Below are 10,057 nucleotides of genomic sequence, written 5' to 3'. Positions count from 1 at the left end.
GAACCATTCAAGGACTTTAGCATTACAGCATAGAAGATCTGTGTCATCTTCAGAATTGATTTGTATTTGGTCTTATGTGACGTTCTGTCTGATGTGCAGAATAAAGCTTCTTATGTGGTTACACCTTCATTCATCCCACATATGAATCTTTGCTTGCTGGGAATGAATCTGGTCCACTAATCAATGATTTTTGCTGGTGTTTATTGTTAATCATTTGCTGTCCTTCCAGTTTTATGAGGCATTACTTTTTCAGGATAGAGGAAAGCTCCAGAAGCATGCTCTGAAAAATACAATGCAAAAACATTACACCAAATATGTTTTTTTTTTTTAAGGGCATAAAAACAAATGACCACTATTTATGTTGTTTCATTTTTTTAAGCAGTACATACAGTACAACAAAATTGGCACGTTGGCAAGCTATAGGGTTAGGATTAGCTTATGCTAGTAAAAGGTAACTAGCTGTGTCACAATCAGTGTTTTATTATTATTATTATTATTTCTGGTTTTACAAGCACTGTAAGTTCCATTTGCTTGAATGTTTGTGTCAGGAATCAGCAGCAGGGATGGCCAGATCTGTGTGGCTACACTTAAAGCAATCAAAAATAAAAGTCAGCAGCTACAAATACTGTAGCTGTTGACTTTTAATATATGGACACTTACCTGTCCAGGGAGCCCGCAATGGAGGCACCCCAGTCGATTTCCATGTCCAAAATCGGGTGCTGCTGGCGCCATTCGTCGTAAGGGAAACCGGCAGTGAAGCCTTTCTCCTTCACAGCCAGTTCCCTACTGTGCATGCGCGAAGCGTGCTGCACTTTTTAACTGACCAAGCAGCAAAGAAAGGAGGAGAGGGGCAGAACTTCTGAGGGAAGGTACCACGGCACCATCTCCCAGGAGTGGGGAAGGGTACCTGTCAAAATCAGGTACCCGTTACCCCCTTCCCCCTGAAAGGTACCAAATGTGTCACTGGAGGGTGGGAGGAAACAGATCAGGGGAGCTTTCATTTTTGGGTGAAACTCCACTTTAAAGTGTTACTAAACCCAGGATCCTACATTCACTATATCTGGTCTCCCACAGAACACAGGACATGGAAATGAAATTATTTTAGTAAATATAAACTGCTAAATACCTTTTCTCATCCACAGTTAGAACAGTCTTGTAACTTCTATCCGTGTCCAGCCAAGCACTGGTTAAAGCTTGTAGGAGGTGTTTTCTGACTGACCTATGGGACTGCAAGATCCCTAACCCTCTGTCTGGACAGTGCTGATTGGCCCTGTGCTGATCATATGCACTCTCTCAAGAAAGAGAAAACCTCTCTAGCAATATACACCATACTGAGCATGTGCAGCCTGACTCCAAAGGCTCTGTGTTATCAGGAAATGATTAGGAGTCAGTGGAAGAAGAGGAGGATCTGTGCATACAGGATTAAACAGCCTTTTTACACAATGCAGAGGATTACCCCCTTAGGTTTCACAGAGGGTATAACAAGCATGCTTTACTGCATATACAGACTGATTTTACTGTACAGTGAATCAAGTACAGCAATCTCCCCTGCTGTTCTAATGTGTTCTGAAAGGTGTTCTGACAGAACACTCCGGTCAGCGCTCTCAGCCATTGGCTGAGAGGGCTGATTGGGAGCCGGCCGGTCTGGTTTTCCAGCATGCTGGTCTGGCAGAAAGGCCGGCTTCTGTCAGACCAGCGGCCATACACATGGACCGAATGTCGGCCGCTTTTTATTGAAATGTGTACTAGGCTTTAGAAAACTGAGACCAGACTGTGTATGCTCTAAGGCTATGTTTATACTTGTGCGGGTGGTTGCTGTTGTGGGACCCCATCTGTTCCCGCAGCCACAACCACCTGCACAGAAAAACACGCTGCTTTTCAAGAGTTGCGTGGGGATATCTATCTTTCATCCTAATGGCACCCTCATACACTGGAAACCACAGTGCATTTTGAACTGTACTGCACTATGCGGTGCTGAATGGGCTGCAGTGCACGAGCAAAGCAGCCTCAGGAAAACCGCACAAGTGTGAACCTAGTCTTAGTAAGATTTATATACAGGGAAACAAAAATCCATCCAAACGCAGCAAACGTGAAGCTACAAGTGAACCATGGCAATATAATCAAAATGCCTAACTAGCAACATAAGTTACAGGAAGCCTAACTAACAAACTGACTATGTACAATATGTACAAAAATGGGGAAAACAGATAAACAGGGTATTACCTGAGATGCAAGGAGGAGTGGGAACCAAGATTGGGAACAGCAACAAGGGGAGCAGATATAAGGCAGCAGAATGCAGGGCAAGAGCAATATCAGAAGCAGGATAAATGGCAGGCATTATTTGGCTAGCAAAGCAAAACACTGAAGCAAAGTGTAATAATAGAGGAGGGACTAAATACCCTCCTAGCAGCCAGCATCAGGTGGAGACAGATTACTGGAATCTGCTGGCTGCTGGGGGACACCCGCTGGTGGAAAGAAAACTACAACCTCCCAATCTGGGAAGCGCAGTGCCACCAGCAGGTGATCCAGGCACTGACAGTTTGTTTTTTGGGGGGGTACATTTTAGGTTTGTTTGTTATTAATCAGTTGCATACTATGGGCATCTGAGGAGCACCCAACAAAATTTCAACACAGTACACAGGGGATGTCTTGTAAATCCAAGCATGGGTCCGCACACTGCACACTACAGTGCACTTTTCAGTGGAACCCAGAAGCAATGAGCCAACTGGAGTGCCTTCTAATAGAATGATCACTAGAACCAATTACAGTGATCATTCTGTGTAACATTTAAAATATTTACATCAGTTACATAGTAACTGTGCTGATCATCCTCCACTTCCTCACAGACAATGAACTGTATGTGAGAGAGCTGCTGCTACGTGTCATTCTGGCAGGAAAGCATTTCCAGTGTACCAAAACATGTTTATGTTTATTAACCCATAATTAACCAATTTGTGCCCTTATTTAGCCTTGTTTACATTATTTAGCACAATTAATTCATAATTAAACCCATTTAAGTCTTGTTAAATGTTAAGATTTTTCAACTCTTAAGCCCTTGTTATCCCCTATTTAACAAATAAATGTACTGTGTATGTATGTATGTATATATATATATATATATATATATATATATATATATATATATATATACACACACAGTATCTCACAAAAGTGAGTACACCCCTCACATTTTTGTAAATAATTTATTCTATCTTTTCAAGTGACAACACGGAAGAAATAACACTTTGCTACAATGTAAAGTAGTGAGTGTACAGCTTGTATAACAGTGTAAATTTGCTGTCCCCTCAAAATAACTCAACACACAGCCATTAATGTCTAAACGACTGACAACAAAAGTGAGTACACCCCTAAGTGACAATGTCCAAATTGGGCCCAATTAGCTATTTTCCCTCCCTGGTGTCATGTGACTCGTTAGTGTTACAAGGTCTCAGCTGTGAATGGGGAGTAGGTGTGTTAAATTTGGTGTTATCGCTCTCATTTTCTCATACTGGTCACTGGAGGTTCAACATGACACCTCATTACAAAGAACTCTCTGAGGATCTGAAAAAAAGAATGGTTGCTCTACATAAAGATGGCCTAGGCTATTAGAAGATTGCCAAGACTCTGAAACTGAGATGCAGCATGGTGGCCAAGACTATACAGCTGTTTAACAGGACGGGTTCCACTCAGAACAGGCCTCAGGATGTTCGACCAAAGAAGTTGAGTGCATGTGCTCTGCGTCATATCCAGAGGTTGTCTTTGGGAAATAAACGTATGAGTGCTGCCAGCATTGCTGCAGAACTTGAAGGGGTGGGGGGGTCAGCCTGTCAGTGGTCAGACCATATGCCGCACACTGCATCAAATTGGTCTGCATGGCTGTCGTCCCAGAAGGAAGCCTCTTCTAAAGATGATGCACAGGAAAGCCTGCAAACAGTTTGCTGAAAACAAGCAGATTACTTTAACCATGTCCTGTGGTCTGACGAGACCAAGATAAACGTATTTGATTTAGATGGTGTCAAGCGTGTGTGTGTGGGGGCAACCAGGTGAGGAGTACAAAGACAAGTGTGTCTTGTCTACAGTCAAGCATGGTGGTGGGAGTGTCATGGTCTGGGGCTGCATGAGTGCTGCCGACACTGGGGAGCTCCAGTTCATTGAGGGAACCATGAATGCCAACATGTACTGTGACATACTGCAGCAGAGCATGATCCCCCCCATTTGGAGACTGGGCCCCAGGGCAGTATTCCAACATGATAATGACCCCAAACATACCTCCAAGACAACCACTGCCTTGCTAAAGAAGCTGAGGGTAAAGGTGATGAACTGGCCAAGCATGCCTCCAGACCTAAACCCTACTGAGCATCTGTGGGGCATGCTCAAACAGAAGGTGGAGGAGCGCAAGGTCTCTAACATCCACCAGCTCTGTGATGTCGTCATAGAGGAGTGGAAGCTCTGGCGAACTCCATTCCCAAGAGGGTTAAGACAGTGGTGGAAAATAATGGTGGACACACAAAATATTGACACTTTGGGCCCAATTTGGACATTTTGACTTAGGGGGTGTACTCACTTTTGTTGCCAGCTATTTAGACATGAATAACTGTGTGTTGAGTTATTTTGAGGGGGCAACAAATTTACACTGTTATACAAGCTGTGCACTGACTACTTTACATTGTAGCAAAGTGTCATTTCTTCGGGGTTGTTACATGAAAAGATATAATAAAATATTTACAAAAATGGGAGGGGTGTACTCACTTTAGTGAGATACGGTATGTATATATATATATATATATATATATATATATACAGGTTCCTCTCAAAAAATTAGCATATTGTGATAAAGTTCATTATTTTCTGTAATGTACTGATAAACATTAGACTTTCATATATTTTAGATTCATTACACACAACTGAAGTAGTGCAAGCCTTTTATTGTTTTAATATTGATGATTTTGGCATGCAGCTCATGAAAAACCAAAATTCCTATCTCAAAAAATTAGCATTTCATGAAAAGGTTCTCTAAACGAGCTATTAACCTAATTATCTGAATCAACTAATTAACTCTAAACACCTGCAAAAGATTCCTGAGGCTTTTAAAAACTCCCAGCCTGGTTCATTACTCAAAACCGCAATCATGGGTAAGACTGCCGACCTGACTGCTGTCCAGAAGGCCATCATTGACACCCTCAAGCAAGAGGGTAAGACACAGAAAGAAATTTCTGAACGAATAGGCTGTTCCCAGAGTGCTGTATCAAGGCACCTCAGTGGGAAGTCTGTGGGAAGGAAAAAGTGTGGCAGAAAACGGTGACCGGACCCTGAGGAAGATTGTGGAGAAGGACCGATTTCAGACCTTGGGGGACCTGCGGAAGCAGTGGACTGAGTCTGGAGTAGAAACATCTAGAGCCAACGTGTACAGGCGTGTGCAGGAAATGGGCTACAGGTGCCGCATTCCCCAGGTCAAGCCACTTTTGAACCAGAAACAGCGGCAGAAGCGCCTCACCTGGGCTACAGAGAAGCAGCACTGGACTGTTGCTCAGTGGTCCAAAGTAGTTTTTTCGGATGAAAGCAAATTTTGCATGTCATTCGGAAATCAAGGTGCCAGAGTCTGGAGGAAGACTGGGGAGAGGGAAATGCCAAAATGCCTGAAGTCCAGCGTCAAGTACCCACAGTCAGTGATGGTCTGTGGTGCCATGTCAGCTGCTGGTGTTGGTCCACTGTGTTTTATTAAGGGCAGGGTCAATGCAGCTAGCTATCAGGAGATTTTGGAGCACTTCATGCTTCCATCTGCTGAATGGAGATGAAGATTTCATTTTTCAGCACGACCTGGCACCTGCTCACAGTGCCAAAACCACTGGTAAATGGTTTACTGACCATAGTATTACTGTGCTCAATTGGCCTGTCAACTCCTGACCTGAACCCCATAGAGAATCTGTGGGATGTTGTGAAGAGAAAGTTGAGAGACGCAAGACTCAACACTCTGGATGAGCTCAAGGCCGCTATTGAAGCATCCTGGGCCTCCATAACACCTCAGCAGTGCCACAGGCTGATTGCCTCCATGCCACGCCACATTGAAGCAGTCATTTCTGCAAAAGGATTCCCGACCAAGTATTGAGTGCAAAACTGAACATAATTATTTGAAGGTTGACTTTTTTTGTATTAAAAACGCTTTTTTTTTTTTTATTGGTCGGATGAAATATGCGAATTTTTAAGATAGGAATTTTGGTTTTTCATGAGCTGTATGCCAAAATCATCAATATTAAAACCATAAAAGGCTTGCACTACTTCAGTTGTGTGTAATGAATCTAAAATATATGAAAGTCTAATGTTTATCTGTACATTACAGAAAATAATGAACTTTATCACAATATGCTAATTTTTTGAGAGGGACCTGTATTTATATAGTCCAAATCAATATTTTGTGGGACCATCCTTTGCCTTCAAAACCACATGAATTCTTCTAGGTACACTTGCACGCAGTTTTTGAAGGAACTCGGCAGGTAGGTTGTTCCAAACATCTCAAAATCCTTGCAATATACAGTTCCTTGCGAAAGTATTCGGCCCCCTTGAACTTTGCGACCTTTTGTCAGCAACTACAAATACTGTAGCTGCTGACATTTAATATATGGACACCTACCTGTCCAGGTATCCCATGTTGTCGGCACCCCTAGCCGATTTGTCCATCGGCTGTGGGTGCAGGCGCTGGCATCTTCACTATGGGAAACAGGAAGTGAAGTATTTTCACAGCCTGATTTCTACTGCGCATGCAGGAGTTGCGCTGCACTTTCTTAATGGTCCCACTGTCTTCTGGGACCTGTGTGTCTCCTAGATTGCAGCGGGTGGAAAGAAGAGGAGCTGGAAATTTTGAAGAGATTGTGCAGCGATCTTAACCGAAAGTGGGAGCGAGTACCTGGTTTCAATAGGTATCTGCTCCCCCAAAAAAGTGCCAAATGTGGCAGTGGAGGGGGGGGGAGGGTGCGCACAAGCTGAACTTCCCCTTTTGGGTGGAGCTCCACTTTAGAAAACTTGCTGAAATAAAACTTGCCTGTGGAAGCTTGAGCTGAAGAGGTGAATGCCTTTTGCCTGAAGCAGGGAAAGAGAGCAGGGACTATGTCTACCTTTCCAGGAAGCTCCCCTTCTGCGTCGGACCAGCCAGACAGCACTCGCTCCTTGTAGAAGATGCTGTCAGCGTCCCTGAGTCATCCCTGAGGCTTTTTATTCACCGCACCAGGCGGATGAGCCTCCCTGCCTGGCCTGCTTGTACTGTTAACCTGTTGTTTCAATACATCATTCTTTGCAAATCGGGACTCTGTGTATACTACCTACCAAAACACACTGCACCCAGTCTGCACCTATCCAACAAGCTGAAAATTGTGTTGAAATATTTTTGTATCGTGCTTGTTCTGTGAACAGCTCAATAAAGGGTTATTGCACGAGAATTTAATACTTTTTTTTCATCATTATATAATTTGCCAGAGCAACAAACATCTTTATCTCAAATGGAAGAGTATGTCCGTTTATCACGTATCCCGCATATACCAGTAGAAGCACGTGGAAATATAGATGCCCCTATATCATTTGAGGAGTTAACTATAGCAATCAACTCCTTTAAACATGGTAAAGCCCCAGGTCCTGATGGTTTTTCGCTACAATATTATCGTACTTTTTTTCCATTATTAGGTGAGCAAATGCTCAATCTCTTTAACAAATTGGGGCATACAGCCTCATTACATAGGGATACCATGAAAGCTTATATCTCCCTCGTCCCCAAGGAAGGTAAAGATCCAGGGATCTGTGGCAGTTATAGGCCAATCTCACTTCTTAATACAGATTTGAAGGTGCTAACTAAGATACTAGCTCTACGATTGGCACCTCTTTTGAAACACTTGATACATCTGGACCAAGTAGGTTTTATATCAACAAGAGAAGCTAGAGATAACACGACGAAAGTCTTAAACCTAATACATACTGTGTCCAAAACAGCTATACCTAGTATATTTCTCAGCACAGATGCTGAGAAAGCATTTGATCGTATCAATTGGAGCTTTATGTTTACAGTATTGAGACAAATTGGGCTGGGAGATCAAATGTTATCATGGATATCTCAGATATACTCATACCCTACTGCACAAGTAAAAGCTAACGGTATGCTGTCGGACACATTTCAGATAAGGAATGGGACGAGACAGGGATGTCCACTGTCACCCTTACTATTTGTTTTATCATTAGAGCCCTTCTTGTGTCATGTACGGTCAAACCCAGATATTTCAGGGATACGCCTACAGGATGATGAGTACAAAGTATCGGCATATGCAGATGACCTGCTTTTTTCCTTGACTAATCCCTTGATTTCAGCTCCGAATCTCATGCGAGAATTTGAAATTTATGAGAAGCTTTCCAATTTGAAAATTAATTTTACTAAATCGGAGGCCATGGGTATCCAGCTGTCAATTAAGATTTCGAGGCATTTACGACAGGTACTTCCATTTCAATGGTCTGACAAATCCCTCAAATATCTGGGTACATATATACCCGCGGTATTAGATACGACGTATGCAATTAATTTTCTCCCATTATTGTCACAAATACGGATACTTCTAGAAAAATGGAACAAGGGCTTACACTCCTGGTTCGGGAGATGTAATCTTCTTAAGATGTGTATTCTCCCAAAAATTTTATTTTTGTTTCAAGCAGTACCGATTGTGGTTCCAGCAGCCTTTTTTAGGAAAGTCCATTCATTATTTATAAGATTTGTATGGTTCAACAAGAAATCTCGTATAGCTCGCAATCAACTTATACTGCCTAAGGAGTTAGGGGGATTGGCACTCCCCGACGTTTTAAAATACTATCAGGCAGCCCATCTAAGCAGATGGATAGATTGGCGGCGACATACCCATCCTAAGTTGTGGATACAAATTGAGCAACAACAGAGTGATTGCAATCTAGGAGGTGCACCGTGGTGTCATAGGTATCTCTCCCGGGAAACTTTGAAGCATCCCACAATTGGGGCGACAGTACGGGTGGCATTCACTATTATAAAACAGACACAGTTGACTACTGCAAATTCACCGCTGCTCCCAGTTATAGGAAACCCTGCTTTCTCTCCAGGGATAACGGATCGCCCATTACGAGAATTGGGAAATAGAGGACTTTATCAAGTATCTCATTTTGTATGTGAAAACAAGTGGCCTACCCTTATGCAACTGACTAATGAACAGGGGCAATTCCGTTTACCCTTTTGGAATGCAGTACAGTTGTTACATTTTTTACGTACCTTACCACTTCCGGAAACATTTGATAGAAATCTTTCGTGCTTTGAGGAATACTGTTCAGGTAGTGAGGTCTTAACCCACCCTCTATCTAGAGTCTATGACCTATTGTTAAGGACTTCAGAAAATGCACGGTTATCATGTTTAGATAAGTGGGAAAGGGATTTGAATCGTACATTTACACAGAAACAGGAGCAGGTTATGTATAATCTTGCACTGAAAATTCCTGTCTGTACCACAACCCAAGAAACCAATTATAAAATTTTGGTAAGATGGTACCGTGTCCCTTCTCTTCTCCATAAATACTACTCACATGTCTCAGATAGCTGCTGGAGATGTGGAGAAGAGTCGGGAACACTCCTACATATTTTTTGGACTTGCCCCAAACTAAGAGAATTTTGGGAGGCTGTCCGAGAACTGGCACAGGAATTTACGGACTTTGAGATTCCAATGGACCCAGCTCTGTTTCTATTGCATGTTTCGGATACCCCTATGAGAGGATATAAAACGTCAGTTGTATATCATATATTAAATGCAGCCAAATCATGCATTCCACTGAGATGGAGATCTCAGTCACCACCTACTATTAGGGACTGTATATGTAAAATTGAAGATACTAACAAAATGGAAGATTTACGATTCACAAGACTACATAAAAAAGGAATGTATGAGAAGACTTGGGGCTCTTGGAACTCCTTCATCCTCTCAGAGAGAGGACGAAACATGCTTAGTCAGGGGAAGGCTCAAGTTTGAAATCTACAGGCGGGTGCATGGGAGAATAACAATTTGCATATCTA

At 42.6% G+C, this 10,057-nt stretch overlaps 1 protein-coding gene across 1 annotated transcript in view; it reads right to left on the bottom strand.

The window, feature by feature from the left end:
• Positions 1 to 241: 241 nt before the first annotated feature.
• GJA10 (gap junction protein alpha 10) overlaps positions 242 to 10,057 on the bottom strand; it is a gene marked incomplete at both ends in the record, with an annotated part of 61,513 nt that continues 51,697 nt past the window's right edge. Inside the window, one exon of the mRNA XM_082252457.1 lies at positions 242 to 280. Coding sequence (XP_082108583.1) covers positions 242 to 280 — 39 coding nt within the window. The remainder of the gene's footprint in view (positions 281 to 10,057) is intronic.

Source organism: Pelophylax lessonae, assembly GCF_965119305.1.
Source record: "Pelophylax lessonae genome assembly, chromosome: 3".
Taxonomy (NCBI): Eukaryota; Metazoa; Chordata; class Amphibia; order Anura; family Ranidae; genus Pelophylax; species Pelophylax lessonae.
This window is presented reverse-complemented; position numbering and strand designations above follow the sequence as displayed.